This window comes from Pipra filicauda, unplaced genomic scaffold (assembly GCF_003945595.2).
Source record: "Pipra filicauda isolate LSUMZ 115617 unplaced genomic scaffold, ASM394559v2 scaffold23_size5868930_pilon, whole genome shotgun sequence".
Lineage (NCBI taxonomy): Eukaryota > Metazoa > Chordata > Aves > Passeriformes > Pipridae > Pipra > Pipra filicauda.
In genome coordinates, this window is record NW_024104354.1 from 5393424 (window position 1) to 5410507 (window position 17084).

The 17084-nt window shown below is 48.0% G+C and overlaps 1 protein-coding gene across 2 annotated transcripts; it reads right to left on the reverse strand.

The window, feature by feature from the left end:
- Positions 1–871: 871 nt before the first annotated feature.
- Positions 872–12196, reverse strand: HEY2 (hes related family bHLH transcription factor with YRPW motif 2). 2 transcript variants are annotated; one of them, XM_027752171.2, is made up of 5 exons: positions 11974–12191; positions 10738–10816; positions 10547–10630; positions 7868–7949; positions 872–3068 (listed from the first exon to the last, which is right to left on the reverse strand). In XM_027752171.2, the coding sequence occupies exons 1-5, from the start codon at positions 12054–12056 to the stop codon at positions 2389–2391; spliced, it is 1008 nt and encodes a 335-aa protein (XP_027607972.1). In that variant the 5' UTR covers positions 12057–12191; the 3' UTR covers positions 872–2388. The 2 variants fall into 2 exon arrangements, with proteins under 2 accessions (XP_027607972.1, XP_039237712.1); XM_039381778.1 differs by lacking the exon at positions 10547–10630 and having other exon boundaries at positions 11974–12196.
- Positions 12197–17084: the final 4888 nt, after the last annotated feature.

The following is a 17084-nucleotide window of genomic DNA, read 5'->3' on the forward strand; positions in this document are numbered from 1 at the left end:
CAGCATTACTGTCCTTAATCAGAAAAATGTCATATTCCTCTCCATACAATACTTCAAAGAATATCAAGGTTGATTTACAGTGCAGGGATTGCAAGGCTTCTTTCCCCTCTTTTGTCCATTTTTTCCATGGGACAGAATGCTGTTCAGAAGAATCACAACCCCTCCTCACCTAGGTGCTGGACATCAGCTGATTCAGGCAGGGATCAGTTCCAGGTTTAACATTTGGGAGAAACGGATCATAGGGAGTGAGCCACCAAGCTGAGGCTGCTGAGGCTTTTGATCACAGGTGAAATATCTGTCTGACTGTAGGGTTATCACCCTTCTTCTGTGCCGCAGTCTTGTCAGCTGTAACTTGGGCATTCAGACATGTAAGACTTCATGCTCATACCTTTAAACAGAGCTTTACACACCTTCCATAGAGGGACTTTGCAGGTCTCAGATGAAGCAATAACAAACCCTTGCCTCAGTGAGAACTGGCAAATTAGAAGATCGAAACTGGAGGTAAAAACCACGTCCTCTCATTCTGTGTATTTAATGATGTCAATTAAACTTTTTGCCTTCTAAACCCTTAGTGTGGATCTGAAGGAAAGCTGAACCTAAAAACCGCAATGATTTTTGGGGCTCTCCAGGATGGACAGATAGGTTTGCATCATTAAGCACACTGTCAATGCAGAACCAGTTTACAAGCCTGAAAACCAGTGCTGTTTTACCGCTGCCTTTTCCTGCCTATTCCAGTGCACACTGAATGAGACAGGCTTCCTGGCTGAACAAGGGGAGCAGAAGAGTACAGAGCAGCCAACAGGCTTGTTACCAGTGGCAGAAAACAATTGTGAGTCCACGAGTATTCCTCAAAAACAAACAAAAACTGCAACAAATCATCCATAAAACGCAGTCAAAAAGGACTTCGTTTAATTAGTGATATGTAAAGACTTTTGCATAGAAAAAGGTTAACAAGGTAATGCATAAAAGACCGAGTAGGTACAGTATTTTTAAAACAAATATTTTAAAGTATATTTTGCATAATGTTTAACATTCTCAATGCTTATTGCTTTCTCCACACAGCAGAGAAATCAAGTGCATAATAATACATGCTGTGCTTTATTTTTATTATTTTTTTTTTACATAAAATCTCTACTTCTTGACTGGATGTATTAAAATACTTATGTTATTTTAAGTCACTGTAATAGAAAATGAAAGCAAACCATTTTATGCAGCACTAGTTATCTGGGTATTGACAAAATAATTTATATCGATTTAATACATTCATTTTGGTTTGGAATCAAACCCACATTACAATGTTGGCATGTTAATAGCCAATTTAAAAATTGTCCCTACCATAACTTCATTCATACCCAGAGTGATCATTCTCCCAGAAACTGATAGTGAAAAGGAGAGGGATCTTACACGGAATCAGCTAAAAGTAAATGTCCAAATACAGCTAAATAAGTTAAATTGAACTCTTATAACACTGAGTCTCTTGTATTGGCATGAATCAACTGTATCCAAGTGTGCACGCTTTAAATAGGTGGTTACTTCTGGGTGCATGACAAATTCACTGTTTGTGCAGATAGAGCTAGCACCATGTTTAAGCCATAAAAATGGGTGCCTCAGGGCTCACAGGCAGCGCTGAAACGTTTATTAATCCCAGCACTGATAAGATAATTGCTTTTGCCAGTGCTATGCTAGACGTCACAATTTAGCAAGTCTGTACAAAGAAAGTGAACTAAGGAAGTGACAACTAGGCCTGTCGAATTGAACGTTCTTCCTGGGCAATCTTTTGGCTAAAAAGCCTTCTCCCCTTCAAGAGCACGCTCTGCCCTGGAAATGTATCTGAGTTCTGAAGTTGAACGCAGAATTTTGCCTGTCCCCCATACCATTTCTATACCTGTGCAATGTTATTTCTTTTAGCAGAACACACACACATACATATATTTATTTATTATTTTTTCAATGTCAGGCACTTATGAAACTTAAACTCTTTTTCTAGCCTGAGTAGACCTGGTAGATACAATCCCTCACTCTCTGCCAAACAAGGATGCATAGCTGGAGAATTATTAGTTCTAATGTCTACATATTCCTAAGTATTTCACAGGAAACCTCTACGTGCCGATATGGTCACACTGTTATGAAAGCCATTGCTGGTCCCTCAAGGTGCATGACCTCTCCAGCACCCCAGTGAGGAAGATAACTGTGCCATTCTTCAGTGGACTTGCCGGCACCTCTCAGGCCCTTTGGGTGAAGGCGGCCACCCGGGCATCCTGAGCAGGAAGGACACACCAAGTCCCAGAGGCCCATGTGTGGGGGTGTGTGTGTGGGCACGTGGGTTGAGCACATGTGCGTGTGCTGAGGGAGAGGAGGGAGCTGGACTGGGAGGACAGAGGGGGGGACTTAAAATGCTCCAACTTCAGTCCCCCAGGGTCGGTACGATTTTGTGCTGCCTCCACTGCCGGCCTGCTGGGGGCTGGCAGCGGCTGATACAGCCAACGGAGGGGTGATGGCTGTTGCCGCAGCTACGGCAGCGGCAGCCGCGCTGGGGGGAAGCATGGGGAAGGTGCCAGTGAAGGAGAGGGGGAAGCTCTGGGCAGCAGCTGTAGCTGCTGCTGCTGCAGCATGAACAGTAGCTGAGAGGGACAAGAGGGAGGTAGAGAGAGGAGGGACACAGGGAGCAATGCTGCCAGCGGAGGGAACTCTGAGGGCGGCATCGGTGTGGGCGAAGGTGGCCGTGAGCAGGGCGGAACCATGGGGGGGCACATCTGAGGAGAGTCTGCACGGGGCGGCATCGGAGGCGTGGAGTCCATTTGGCTGCAGCAAAGCGGCTGGGAGGTGGTGAAAGGCAGCTGCCCAGTGGTGAGGATGCAAGGGGTGGTGGTGGTGGGCCATGGAGGAGGTCATGGCAGCAGCTTCCCTCTGAGATGCACAGGTGCTCAGGTGAGACACGAGTCTAACACGCAGGGGGTCAGATGTGTCGAGACCTTCCACTGAAGTCAAGTACCTTGCGACTTCTGTCAAGCACTCTCGGAAGCCGATGCTCATGAAATCCATGGCCAGGGAATGAGCATCAAAATAACCTGCAAGGGGAGGGCAAAAGACGTGTTGAGTGTGGAGCTGGCTTCCCAGCCAATATTAGGTGAAACAGCCCAGCCAGTCCTGGCTCAGCTGCCCCATCACCCATTTGCCATTTATGGGTTAAGATGTGGAATATGAGAAGTTGGTTCTCTGATCTGTAAACGATCTCTGTCACCATCCCTGTAATGCAATAGGCTGCAGTTGTTTATGCAGACAATATACACATGAAAAGAACTAAGGACACTTAAAAAGATACATGACGCCTTTCCTGAAATTCCTCGGCAAGCTGCAGCAGTGCAGTGTTGATCCTGTATGTGTGAATGAGATGCTTATCCACACAAAGAAACAGGCTGGAGATCAGAGAGCTTGCATGTACTACCCTGCCTTTTCTTCCCTACACTGGCATTCATCCGAATGCTTCAAACTAGTTCTTGACATTGTGAGATAGTTGTTGTAACTGCCGGGGTCCCATCTACTTCAGAGAGTCATTAAGACAATATGACATACGGTGTTACTTAACTACAAACTAAAAACATCTTGTGATGACTCTGCACACACACAATAAAAAGCTTTACTGAGAAAACGTTTTATGTAATGCCATTGCTAATTTGGAGATGGAAGACTGACAGTCATATGGCCCATGAGGTATTTCAACAAACAGCAACTGGAGCCTCACAAGCCCAGGACAAAAAAGCATTTGAAAAAAACAAAAGTCTTATTAAATGCACATGAAATGATACGCTCTTTCTAAAAGGGTATAGCATAAAATCTTGTGTTTAAGTTGCAGCTCTTCAACCAAAAAAACCTATTCCAGTTTTTGCAATTTTCCTATTTTAGTTTAAATGTAGTCTCCTTGGGGGAATAATATCCTATTCACTCCCAAGCTGGCGTGGTGTTTTTCCACTTGCATTCAATGAGAATTTTTAGGTATGCATGACAATGATGTGTGTCCGTATATAAAGATCAAGTGCCCTTATTATGGAGGAACGTGGCAGCAATACCTTGTACTCTGTCATGAAATAATCTCTGCCTTTCTGAAAAGCACTAGCACCTTAGATGGCTTTTTTCACTTCTATAAATTTGCAAGCTAGAAAGGAGCGTTTCCATCACTGCATGCCCAACTATACACCCCTTCCTGCCAAATCACAATGGCACTTTTGCTGCAGGCCATCTCACTCATCTGAACCAGAGAGAAACTCTGGCTCGGCCAGCAGATCAGCGAGCATGAGGGGCCAAGGACTCCTGTCAGCAAGCACTAATTTCTCAAAGCTTTTCTCCTGCTAGGTCCACTGCAACCAAATGATCTGTGGAAATGCCTCAGTTTGAGTGAAATCCTGAGAAACAAAGACCAGGCATGCCAGCAGTGGGGAGACAGGAGGGTACCTTCTCGGGTGCCAGTCAGCCAGGCTGGAGGCTCCAGGACCTCCAGCGGCTTCAGAGGGGCTGACGCAGAGCCAAAACCGCTTCCCAGCTCTGGCCACAAGTCAGCCAGCCTGGGAGTCCTGAGAGCACTCGGCTCAAGCCAGGGCTTCCCAGCCTCCCTCTGTCCCTCCTTCTGGACCGGAGGAGATGTGGGGGATGTGACTGTCACCAGCTTCCTCTGAGTCTGAGCTGCTGGCTCTGTGACGAGCCATCCCAAAGCCCTGGTGATCCTGGCTCCCTTTCAGTCTCCTACGGTGGCCGAGACACAAAAACAGAGGGTAGATGAGAGCTGGGACTCCCAGACTCCATTATATTTTGATGGTTATCTTTTCCAGGTTTCCCCTTCTCTGGCTTCCCCCCTCTGAGAGGGACTTAAAAATATTCTTTCTCGTTTCCTTCCAAAACCCAAGAACATCCTCCACCACCACTTACATGCCAGTGTTTTGTAGCAAATGGGAAGAAGTCTTGGATTTACTTCAGCTGTCCTGGTAACCCATCTGCGCTGCACACAGGGCACAGGTCATTTGAGCTACACAAACCCATGCTACTGACCCAGATATCAGTCACTCAAGCTAAATTTGCAGTGAATCTGCAATAAAACCACATTGAGGTCTCAGCAAGCAACTCACTGTTGACAAATCACTCCTCCCCGTGCATGCTTGCACTGTCAGCAAAAAGCCCTGGCCCTAGGCCAAAATAATAACTCAACGTGAACAAGAGACCACTGCCCGCACCCGCGTCAGGGTGGTGGAAACGTGCAGTCTGCACAGGTCCTCAGAGACATCTGCCTGCCCACCCTGGCAGCTCAGAAAAGCAGAGAGGGGTCAGAAGCCACATTGAGTTTCCTTCCACTATGCCCACCTCAGGCTCAGTGTGCTGAGAGTGGCGGACACCATCCTGACTTGCCGAGCCCAATGCATTCCCCATCCTGGGTGTCCTCCTTTCTGCGTGAGGAGGAGGATGAGAAATTCTCCCCAGCCCTTAATGCGAGGGAGAATAAGGGTATCAGGACCCATTTCTCCTTCCTGCAATAATTGCTTTTGTCCATGGGAAAAATGATGAAACTGACCTTTTTGCTGATACAAAAAACTTCTGTTCACAAGATGAATTATGAAGTGGGAATAACTACACTTTCAAAAAAACCACACATCTACTTTAAAAACATCCTAAGAAGTTATATTTAAAACTGTTACTTAAGCTGCAAAGTAAAATATTAAGTAAGCAGGAAAGCAGGCTTAAACTTTGCCCAGTACTAATTCTCAAACCTCTTTTTCTTACAGTTTCTTAATTCATGCAGTGAGATTACTCTTATCTGTGGGACAGAAGGAGAAGACGAAGTTGTAGTACTTGTGAAGCAATCAGGTATTACATGGATGGGCCATCCACTATGGACCATAGTGTGAGAGGCAGCTGCAGAAATCAGCCTGCATCACTTCTCCTCGCACCCCAACACTTCATCCTTCCCTGCACTGCTACAGGTGTGCCAGAGTTAGCCTGGGCAGAAGACGCATAGCACTAGTGGCTGACCAAGGAAGAGACCAGACCACGGAACCTGGGACTGCTAACAGCATCCAGCTTGTCTAGTAGCAGCCAGAGGCTGGGCCTCCGCCAACACCTCTCTCTGTCTCACGGCTCCCACCCTCACTAGCTGAGCCAACTGACCCAGTTATAAAAAAATCCCCCATATACTTTTTTTTGGGTGGAGAAGCAGGGAAAGGAAGCTTCCTGTTAAATTAGGCCTCTGACTGGGTTCACCTCCTGGCCCTCTTGCTGTTGTTGCCAACACTGGAGGGGTGGGAGCTGCTTCAGCTCCTCAGAGGAAAAACGTGCCATGTGAAGTGGGGGTCAGGCTGGGATAGCTGAACCACACGTCGCACAGGGAGGATGAAGTGAAACAGTCAGCACTTCCCTCAGCAGACGAGTGCTGTTTGCTCTGTGCACTGAGTGAGACGGAGCTTGTGGAACGCTACCACGCAATTAGAGACGGCACCTTCACGCACACACACAGAGTATCCAAGTCCAGATTGCACAAGCGTGATCAATTCTGGTGTTTCATAACTTTCAAGTGTGTAGCTTTACCAACTAAATAGTGCTTTCCTCAAGGACTTTCTATACATATACATTAATTTCTTTTTTTAATTTTGCACATTTTCCAAGGAATCCAGAGGCATGTCTGTTACCTGGTAGGCAATAATATTCCTTTCATCTCTCACTGAATGAGTCACCCATAAAGTTTAAGCTTAAATGGACTCCTAGAAGAAACTCCTTATCATGTAGAAAAAACATACATCAGCTTGGTGTTAATTTTCACAATTAACAGACCACCAGCCTTCAACGTGCTTTCCTATAGCCATCTGTTGTTATGCATGCACTGGTTCTAAGTTGAGTTTTGTAATTGCTGCAAGGTACGGAAAGCAGCAGTAATTCAATCATGCGCTAAAAACTTTAATCAAAAAAAGGAAGAAAGAAGCAGCAGTTTCTTTTCTAGCCTTTACCTATATGGCATAGTGGGTGACTGAAGAATCAGCTGGTTTTCATTACCACAATTTGAACAATGATCACAGTTGATGACATGGGACGTGGACGCCAGCAAGTTTTTCGCTCCAAATAAGTTCCAAAATCATGACTACACAGAACACCTCGTGGGTGGCTGAAATCATTTGGCCTCCAGCTTCAGGACTGTCAGCTTGCACAAGCGAGGTACGCTCAACTCCTGGCAGTCGGCTGATCTAGCGGGTCAGCCGGTGCAGCCACTGTTTCACACCAGCACCCATTAACAGGGAGCTACCCAGGCCTCTGACACACAGACGTGGCATAGAAATATGAGTGCAGAGAGCACTGCTAGCCTCCTGTCTGTCTGCTTTATCAGATACCTGGAGCTGTATAGAGCAAGACTGGGTTTTGTTCTGGTGAATGAGACGGTCTAACCTGGCACTGAAAAGTCTTTCCAGAACAAAGAAAATATTTTAAAATAAAGTTCTTCTCCATCCACTTCCTTCGGTATAGCTGCTGGATAATGAGGTTTAGCATCGGTTTTGTGCTATACAATTGTTGCCACAAACCTTCTGTTTATGTTTGGTGTTTGTGTATTTGTTTTGTCTCCCTGTGCAGATTTCAGTGCTCTTTGGAAACCCCAAACAAATCTCTGACTGGGCTGCCTGTGAATGAAGCCTTTACTCCCACAGTGTTATGAAAGCAAACACAAGCCCAGGGTCAAGTGCTTCTTTTGTCCCAGTAGTTCTTTCCCACGAGTTCAATCCTGCCATTAGCATTGATTTCCACTCCTTTAATCTGGAAACGCCTATCACAGCTCCTCAAAGCACTTTTTTTTTTGCTGAGATTTCCCCAAATATTAAAAAAGAAATCATTGGCTCCTTACCTTTACCTCCTGTCGCCTGCAGCATCTTCAGATGATCCACTGTCATTTGCAGTATTTCCGCTTTTTCTAATTTGGCAGATCCCTTTGAGATAAGAGAAACATATAAATAAAGGCTTACGGGTACTAGAAACTTTAATTTGGTATACTTTCCACTGAGCTCAGCCTTATGGTTTCAATTTCCCCTATCATTAGGACATTTTCATCTTATTTCTTTCGTGAGCATCTGCTTTCCAGACTTTGTCTAAGAACTAATGCCATCTCCGATCTAGTGACATAAGCAGCAGCAGAATTTTGCTTTATTAGGGCTATAGCGCAGTGTAGCTCTGGCCTTGAAGGTATTGTAGGATGACATCTTTATGAAATGAGAGAAATACGTAACTTCCTGGACTTCTTTTTAATGACAAACACAAATGGAGAGCTGACAAGACGGGTCCGTATGGTCATCAATGAAGATCCTGCTGCAACGTTACTTTCTGGGCTATTACCGGTAGATGTCCCTGCGGACACATACCCAGCACTATCCCTCTGTTAATCACCTGTTCCTTTTCAGCACGTTATTTGGCTGCTGAATATTTAATTCTTATTCTCAACTGAAAAAAACAGCTACACAGTCCACAGTATTTTAAGTTAGTGAGAGACCTAGTTGTAAGGACTAAGTACTGGGAAAAAGCAAGGGTGTAGCTCCTCTGTCAATAAAAATCTTTTCTGATACTAGGGGTGGCTCACAGAGCTACAACAGGTACTGAAAAAGTACAAAATACAATTCAAAAGGTAGTATTAATATATAAATAAAACTATTTTGCCTGGTAGCATTCCTTTCAATATCTGGAGCACTCCCAGACAACACAAATGTTATTTCCCAGGAAGAGATCATCCCTTGGCATCAGCTAAAACAAGCTGCGGATATCGGTGGATCACATCCTGCAAGCAAATTTCTTTCTCTTAGTTATCATCTGGGCCACCTCACTGTCTCAGCCAGCTTCACCCAGCTGGCACGTGTGCAAATTAGGGAAGGTTTACACCCTCCTCCACAGCACCCATCTCTGCTATGGTCTCGAGAGCAGCGCTGTGATTTGGGAAGGGAAGGAGGCGGAAGCGAAACTAAACCTCCAGCTTGGAAACTCCAGTGAGCTGAATGTCAAGGAGCTGGAAAAGGACTGATGACTTTGTCCTTGGCATATTGCAGAAAAATGGTGGGATTTTCTGATCCAAATACAGTGCGTGCTCATTTTTACACCAGTGCATTTTTTTCAATCTGCTTATTGCTTTCAATGCTTTGGTCATACAAAGGTTGGTGTGCGTGTTAATTTTTGGTCAGAATTCCCCATTTTACATGTAACTACATCCTGCAGTTTTCTCAGACTTCATCTTTTCCATAGACACAGTACAAGCTGTCTCAGCGAGAGTGACTAATAGCTAAAAACTGCATGGCGCTGGGTAATTTCCAAAGGCTCTTCTAGGACTTGTTTTATAATGTTTGTGGTTTTCAAGAAATAAACAATAAAATGGGACAAACAACTGTTGTCTCTTGCCCCTGTTTATCTAGCTGAAAATATCTCTGTCGCTGTTTTGCCAGTACCAATGCAAGGGCACAGTGACAACTACCAGTTACTAAAATCATATTGCAGGTGACACAAGTGATGCTCTCACCAATACTTAAGTTCAGTTTTAGCCAGCTTTTGTTCAGGCCAGGGATGGAACAGGCCTAATACGGTGCAGTGTTTGCCACGTAGTTACCACTGGCATCCAGCACTTCCCAGTCCTGCTCTCAGATTTTTATTTTCTGGGTTTTTTTATTTTACTGCTACAAGGAAGTCAGGTTATCTATTTTCAGATGTTTCCTTTTTATTGAAACACAGTGTCAATTGCACATATCCATAGATCTTCGGACACATACAGAAAAACAGGAACAAGACTAAATATTAAATCAAAGCCCAAAAAATAAAAATCAAGATATTGAAAAAAAATTAATTTTACTGGCAAAAACAAAAAGCCTTTTTTTAAAAGAATAGATTATATTCTAAGATTTTGGTCTAAAATTTCATGACCACAGAGTCAGGCCAAAGTTAGCTGGATCCTTACAGTTTTCCTGCTCAATACTTTCTCACTGAAAGTCTGAATATATCACTGACTTCACTAGCCCACAAAACATGGGCCTATTCCACCTCCTAGAACCTCTGGTTCTAAGGAGTTATTTTAAAATGTGAATAATCCAGACTGTCTGTTCCCTTCTAAGGAAACTGGACTGATTAGTTTGCAATGATAAGATTTAAAAATAAAGGTTTCTTAAAGTAGGGGCAAAGGAGATTATATTTAAAGATTTAAACAGAAGGATAATTTACATACAGGTTTGGGAGAGTTATGTCGTGTTTGTGTAGTTTTTTTAAAAATACGGAGTAAAGCACATTTTCAACAAAGCCACTACTGGAATTCATTGAAAGAACAGAGGCAACATGAACACAGTTACCCTTAAGGGAAAAACAAGCCAAAGAATGGAAATGTTTCTCAGCCTTATAATGAATTATGTTTCTAATAGTTTTGCCACAACAAAGCATTTCATTGAAATGCCTGCTTTGTGCCAGATCAGGACACATACAGTATTATTTTAATGAGATTTTACAAGAGAACTAGCATTGCCAGATGAGATATAGAATTTAAAAAAAAAAAAAAAGGGCTTACTTGTTTTTCAAAAGCAGTTGGCACAAGCCGCCTCAGCTCTGATAAACTGTTATTTATACGATCACGGCGCCTTTTCTCTATAATCTATTCCCAAAAAAACAAAACACATTAAGTTTATAAAAAATGTTGGAGGTCAAAAGCACAGCACACATGCAAATTGTCAGATACGAAAACAATTAAATGCAACATACCCCTCTTCTTTTCTTTCTGGCCATGATCTGAGATGTCGTCGTCGGTGAATTTGATCGAATGACAGAACTATTACTTTGCCTGTGGAACAATAAAAGTATGTCAGGTGTTGCACAACTTGACAAAACTCTTTGAAGACACCTAAGGTCACCATATTATGTGTGCAGTCCCCCTCATGCCATTTTCAATGCCTAGAAAACACTCCTTTTATTGCACAGTATTTTTAAAGAGAGAGATATTTCAGTTTTGACTGCCTCAGCATATATTTTGAATTGACAGAACATTCTGTTGGAAATGAAGTCCTTTCCTGGAGACAATTCACCGTCCAGCACAGTGGCTTTAATTTTCTTTGCATATAAATCCCTTTGCCTATAAAGCCTGTACAGGCTGAAGAACCGAGCCCTAACCCAGGTGAACCATCTCTAAATGCCAACAGAAGTAGTAAGTGCATGTACACTATAACACAACCTCTGCCAGGCCTGCTGGGTTTTGACGTTCCTGCCTATTGCTATGCAAGTCAATAGATGCTCAAGTACGATGCCAATTGCCGAGCCTGGGTCTGTTGCATCGTTCGGCATCGGGAGCAGAATTCAAAATCCACTTTTAAACCTATACTACCCACGAGTACGAGAAGGCTTTTATTTTATTATAAGCGAGTGAAAAAAACCCACTAGCCTTTAACACTCATTTGGCTACTGATGCGCATGAGACGGAGGTCCGGTACGTGAGCCTCTAAATTGGCAGGACCAGCCCTAAAGCCCCTCACCGTGCGCCCAGCAAGCCCAGCCCAGCCCTGCCTGGGCAAACACCACTGCTCGCCCTCGGCTTGCACGGCGGGTTTGCTGAAGTTCAACTGCTGTGGATCCCTGCTTACTTTCCACAGATCGTTTTCCACTGGCGCCGATTCCCCTAGGTTGCTCGGCCTGCTCAGGATCGATTTTGGAAAAGATGATTGAAAATGGCAAATTAAGCGGAGCTAACGAACGGCTCACAAGCTACTTGAGTGCTTCACGTAATTTCGAGGCTCGGGCAGTCAGATTGCGGGGCTAATTTTCGGTGGGCTAAGAAGGAGCTGCCAGCTAACCGAGGGGGACACAACAGCACCCCGCTCTCCCCTCAGGGGGCCACCACCTCCCCCGACGGGGTGGCCGGCATTCCCGCCCACCCTGCCCCATCCCGGGGCGCACCCCGGCCCGTGCCACCGGCGGAGGCGGCGGTCCCAGGGGTGCCCCACTTACCCCGAGTAGTTGTTCTCACTCCCCACGTCTATAGTCTCGTCCATGTCGCTGTCTGAGGTAGTTTCCTCGCAAGGTCGCTTCATCGTGAGCACAGGGCGCGGCGCAGCTTCTAGCCGGGGCGGGGGCAGAGATAAATAAATCCGGGGGGAGGGGGGGGCTCCAGCACAGCACCGCACCACCAGCAGAGCAAATCCTCTCTGAGGCGCTTTCCCACGCCGCGGCACAGCCTCAAGCCCGACGGCCCGCCCCCGGCAAGGCCCGCCCTGCCGAGGGTGACGGGAGGGGGCCGCCCACCGCCGGGGCGCGGAGCCGTGTGGAGGAGCGAGCGGTCGCCCAGCGGGGGCCTGACCGCCCTCGGATCACAGCAGGCGGAGAGCGGAGCCGCGGAGATGCCACCGGCACAGGGCCGGGAAGGGGCGGCGCGAGGCCCTGGGTATCCTCGGAACTCTCCCTCCGGGAGAAAGAAGCGCTATCAGGCTCCCAGCCCTCCCATGCCGTCGGAGGAGGAGGGGAGGCAGGAGGCGGCCCCGCTGTCCGTGTCTCAGCAGGCATTTGGGAAGACCTTGTTCCCCCTGGCCCCTAAGATAGGAACCGGATCAGCCCCCCGCCCCGTACTCCAGAGCCCCAGGCGGTGGCGAGCAGCTCTGACCGCTCTCTTGGGGTGCTGTGGGTTGTCTTAGCGGGCACATGAGCTCGGGTTGGAGAGTTTTCCAGTCTCGGCAAAGGTATAAATCTCGCCCGTTCGGGCTCCCGGCCCTGACCGCCCCGTCCCTCTGGGCTCCACGGGTGCGCCGAGGGGTAGCGGGCGCTTGCAGGGCCGGGAGCCAAGCACGGCGATAATCCCTTCTGGGAACAACTTGGAGGAAGTTTAGCGTCTCGCTTACCGGAGGATCTGTAGCAAGAGGGTTTTATTTTGCTTTTGTTTGGGATTTCCCCACACCGTTTGTTTGTGTTTTCAAATTCCGGGTTCCTGACAAAACACATTCGGAGTGGTATGTTCTCCGCAGAAATGTAATCTTTCGACTTTGGTGCCAGTCCCTCTGCCTGTTCCCCCCTCCGTCCCCTTTGCCACCTTCCTGGGAACATATTTCTCTCACCCCTGCTGCCGGGACGCTGGCCGAGAGAGACCGGGGCGGGGCGAGGAGGGCTCGGCACCAGCTCGGACACCGCCGCGTTATCCTGGCTCTCAGGGCGCACGGAGCCGCTACCGCTCAGCAGCCCCGAGAACTTGGCGGCTAGCGACCAGGCGGGGTGGCGAGGGGCGGGCTGCCCCTGCCCCTACCCCTACCAGGCACCGAGTCGCGGCAGCAGCCCCCTCGCCACCCCAGCTGGCTGCCCAAGGCTGCGGCTGCCCGTCCCGGACTCCGGGGAGCGCTGCGGCAGCACCTGCCGGGGAGAGACACGGGAAGCAATTAGCGGCATCGCCGCAAAATGATAAAGTGGCGAGGGGTCGCCTCTCCTTCGGGCCGGCGTGGAGCCGCGACCCTCACCGTGGCGCCGGGTTTTCAGGCGGCGACAGCACGATGTTGCTATGTCCCGAGGGAGAGAGGATCGGCGAGTCGAGTAGGGAGGAAAGAAGGGTTCGAGGGCGCCAATGGCTTCAGCTTTCCTTTCGGGACAGGCTGCGAGCTTGGCGGGCCTGAAGGAGCGAGTACCTTCCCGGCGCGGGGCCGAGGCCGCTTCTGCTCGCGGGTGAAGTTTGTCCCAGCTGCCTTCTATTTAGCAGCCAACAGTGCCAATGACTCAGTTTTCCACTCAGTTAAATCGCACGGAAGGTGCAGGTGGTTTGGTTCGTTCGCGGGTGTGCATGTGGGAAAGGTCCGTGGCGAAAGAGAAACCGGCGCCAGCTCTTTTTTACGCCAACATCCGCCATCTCTGCAATTATATTTGGTGGCACGTCGGGTGTTTGCCCTTTCATGTGGATGTTGCTACTATGTAAAGGAACAGCGGGATTTCATGCCTCATTGCCCTACCGGGACATCCTTTTCATGCCCGCGTTTGCAGAGTTACTAAAAGCTCCGCGGCTGCTCACACACAACAGAAGCGAGCGTCCGCGGGAATGGCGAAGACAGCTCTCGGGAACTTGGGACGCACTCCCCACAATGGCCCCTTTGATGGGGTCTGAACTACAAAAAAAAAACCAAAACCAAACCAAAAACAAATTAAAAAACAACCCCCCCCCCAACCAACCAAACAACAAACCCCGCGAACAAACAACCCCAAAAAGTACTGGAGCCTTTCGGGAAAGTGGACTACTAGGAGCAGCCTGCAGCGCCCGACTGCAATTTGAAGCACAAATACTTTAGAAATCTGGGATTAGGCTCAGCAGTTTTACTGTTCGAAAAAGGGTTTCTAGAATATTTGTTAAAAAATCCAAATAAACAAAAAACCACCCTAAAGTTCCCTTCGTTGTCTGTGCTGCGACGACACGGGAGACCTGCGGGAGCCGGGCCCGCTCCCGCCGCCGGCCGGGACCCTTCTCCTGGGCGCTCCGGGAGCGGCCGGGAGATGCTGCCCGGCCGCAGACATCGCCTTTCAGAGGGGGACGAGGATTGGTAGGTCTGAGTTAAAGTCCATGTTACCCCGCCTGGGCTGCAGCTGCTCGAGAGGCGCCTACAAACACGGGGCCACAGGCTCGAGGGTGGGCGTCTGAATCCCCTCTAAAGCACGCGAATCACCCGAGGATGTTGGTTGGTGCATTTCTGCACTGTCTCGGGGTTTTGCACAGAAATCTTTAATGTCACGCGTCGGTGCCACTGGATTTGTAATTTCTGCTCACTCTGGAAATAGCTCCTACTGCTCAATGGTATATTTTTTTCCCCGGGGCACAAGTCCCGCGTACTGTTCTCCTACAGAAACTTGAGCTATCTTATGGTTATCTCCCCTAGCAGAGTTTATGTCAGCGTCGTTTGTCGTGGATCTGGCCACTAAATTCTCCTGGCAGCCTCGCTGAAGTCCTTCCTCCGTCAAGCTCCTGTTTTCATTTTGCCCACATTAATTTTTATTTTTTTTAAGAGCTCTACCTGCTCCCTAGAGGAGGAATTACGGGCTTTCCCAGGACGCAGCGAGGAAGGCAGGCCTTTGCATCCCCTCCAGGTCTCGGGCTTGCCCCCCGCAGCAGGTGCTCTGCGGCAGGCAAGGGCTCCGTGGGGACCCCATGGCCCCCCGGGACAGCACCAGCACCACCACTCACGGGTGGGGCTGGGGCTGCGGCGGGCTCTCCGCGCTCGGGGAGCCGTCGTCGCGGGGCGAAGCCTCTTGTTTTGCTTTGGCCCCGGGTGTATGGCTCGCGTGTCCCTTTTTCCAGTGGCCCTGCAGAGCATTTGCTGCGGCAGGATTGCCCGCTCTGCTAGCAGCACTCAGCGGTGGCAGCCACGCATTTGAAGCTCAGAGAAATCCGTCTTTCTTCATTTCCCGGTGCTTTTTCCTCCAAAGGGAAAAAGCCGGGCAGACTCGCCGCCTCCCTCCGGCCTGGAGGCCCCGGAACAGCCCCCGCTCTCACGCACCGCAGGCAGGGAGAGCCGGGTGGCGACCCTCGCTCCCCGAGCAGCTTTTCCCCGGGAGAGGCAGCCCCAGCCAGCGGGCGGGCAGCGGCTCCGCGGAGGCTACCCGGCCTGCCGGGCTCCTGTCGCGGCCGACGGGCGGCGGGAGGGGGTCAGGCAGCTCCCCCTCCCTCCCTCGGGTTTGGTTTCTTGTGGTTTTGTTGTTTGGTTGGTTTGGTGTTTTTCTTGTTGTTGTTGGTTGTTTGTTTGTTTGTTTTGTTTGTTTGTTTTTGTTTATTTTGTTTTGTTGTTTTTGTTTGGTTTGGGTTTTTTTTGTTTTGTTTGTTTTTTTGTTTTTCCTCTTGGAAAACTTGGTATTCGGTGTGGCTGCGGGGCCTGGAGGCGGCGGTGGAATGCGCCCCCGTGGGCGCTCCGGGGCGCGGTGGGGCCGGTGCCCCCCGCCAGGGGCTGAGCTGTGGTGGCACTTCCAGAATTGGCTAGTGAAATAAGCAAAGCAGGATATTCGCGATACATCTACAGAGCTGACTCCCGCAGAGAAGCAATTCTCTTTTGCTCCGTCCCCGAAAATGAAACTTCCTTTTCCCCGAGGTTTCAGGATTGCCCCTTTTACACGTCGCTGTGAGCCATTTAAGATTAAATAGCTGGGGGTTTAAAGACTTTTAAAAATGTGCATGTCCTCCTGAAGGAGCTGAAGATTTTCTCAGCAGCTCTCTTCAAAGGGACTCAAGATTGTCCCGAGTGTCTTTACTGGACACGGAAGGCACCCAGACTTTAAGTCTCAGAGCGTGTTTTTTTGTTTGTTTGTTTGTTTTATACTTTACCCCCTCTTGCTCTAAACAAACGTTTCTATCCCATTTCCTTCACTCGGTAAGCAGCCTCTTAGGGATAACTGTTCTATTACTTTTAAGTTACCTTCTCATATTAGGAAGCTCTTAAGAACAATAGAGATAGACAATTCGCGTTCATGGACTATGAACGATGGCACTGTTATTTTTGTTTGTTTGTTGGACTCATCACTAACTGCCAGGAAAACGAGAAAAATCCTTCTTGATTTTTTCTTTTCTCCAATGTGGTTGTAAATAGAAGGTTAACATGATTTCTGGCCACATTCATACCAAGGTGGGATGCACAGACTGAAGTAAGAGCAGACAACTGAGGAAACCATGTGTTATGAAGCTGAAGGAAATAATGCTCAAAAAAAGTGAAGACACCTTAAAATATGTGGCTTTGCCTAGACAGTGGCTGCACATGGGTGGAAGTGGATGCATGGCATTCCATGCATATTTACATTGTGGAGAGTATTTGACTATTAGCTGGGTTGTAGGATTCTTGCCAATAGGTTACATAGGGGGTGATCCACAGGTGATTAGTGCAGTAGTACAATAACCTGGTAGATACTGATAAAACTGCAGTGCCCTCAGATGGATGCAATCACTCCAATAGATCACTTCAGCTTACTTCAGTTTTGGGAAGGATAAAAAATGCACAAAGACATGATATAATAAATTAACATTTCAAGCTGGAGATGAATAAAAAAAAATAGGAAGGAAGACTCGATGGGTATTTATAGACCTTTCTCAGTAACAACTTTTAATGTTTATCATTGAG

Bases quoted from the DNA above. Each gene is read 5' to 3' on its own strand.
- HEY2 (XM_027752171.2), bottom strand. From the start codon at position 12,056: ATGAAGCGACCTTGCGAGGAAACTACCTCAGACAGCGACATGGACGAG. The intron at 10,817-11,973 runs GTAAGTGGGGCA...ATTGTTCCACAG, and splicing joins AGTGAGAACAACTACTCGGG to GCAAAGTAATAGTTCTGTCA. The intron at 7,950-10,546 runs GTAAGCCCTTTT...CTTATCTCAAAG, and splicing joins CAACTGCTTTTGAAAAACAA to GGATCTGCCAAATTAGAAAA.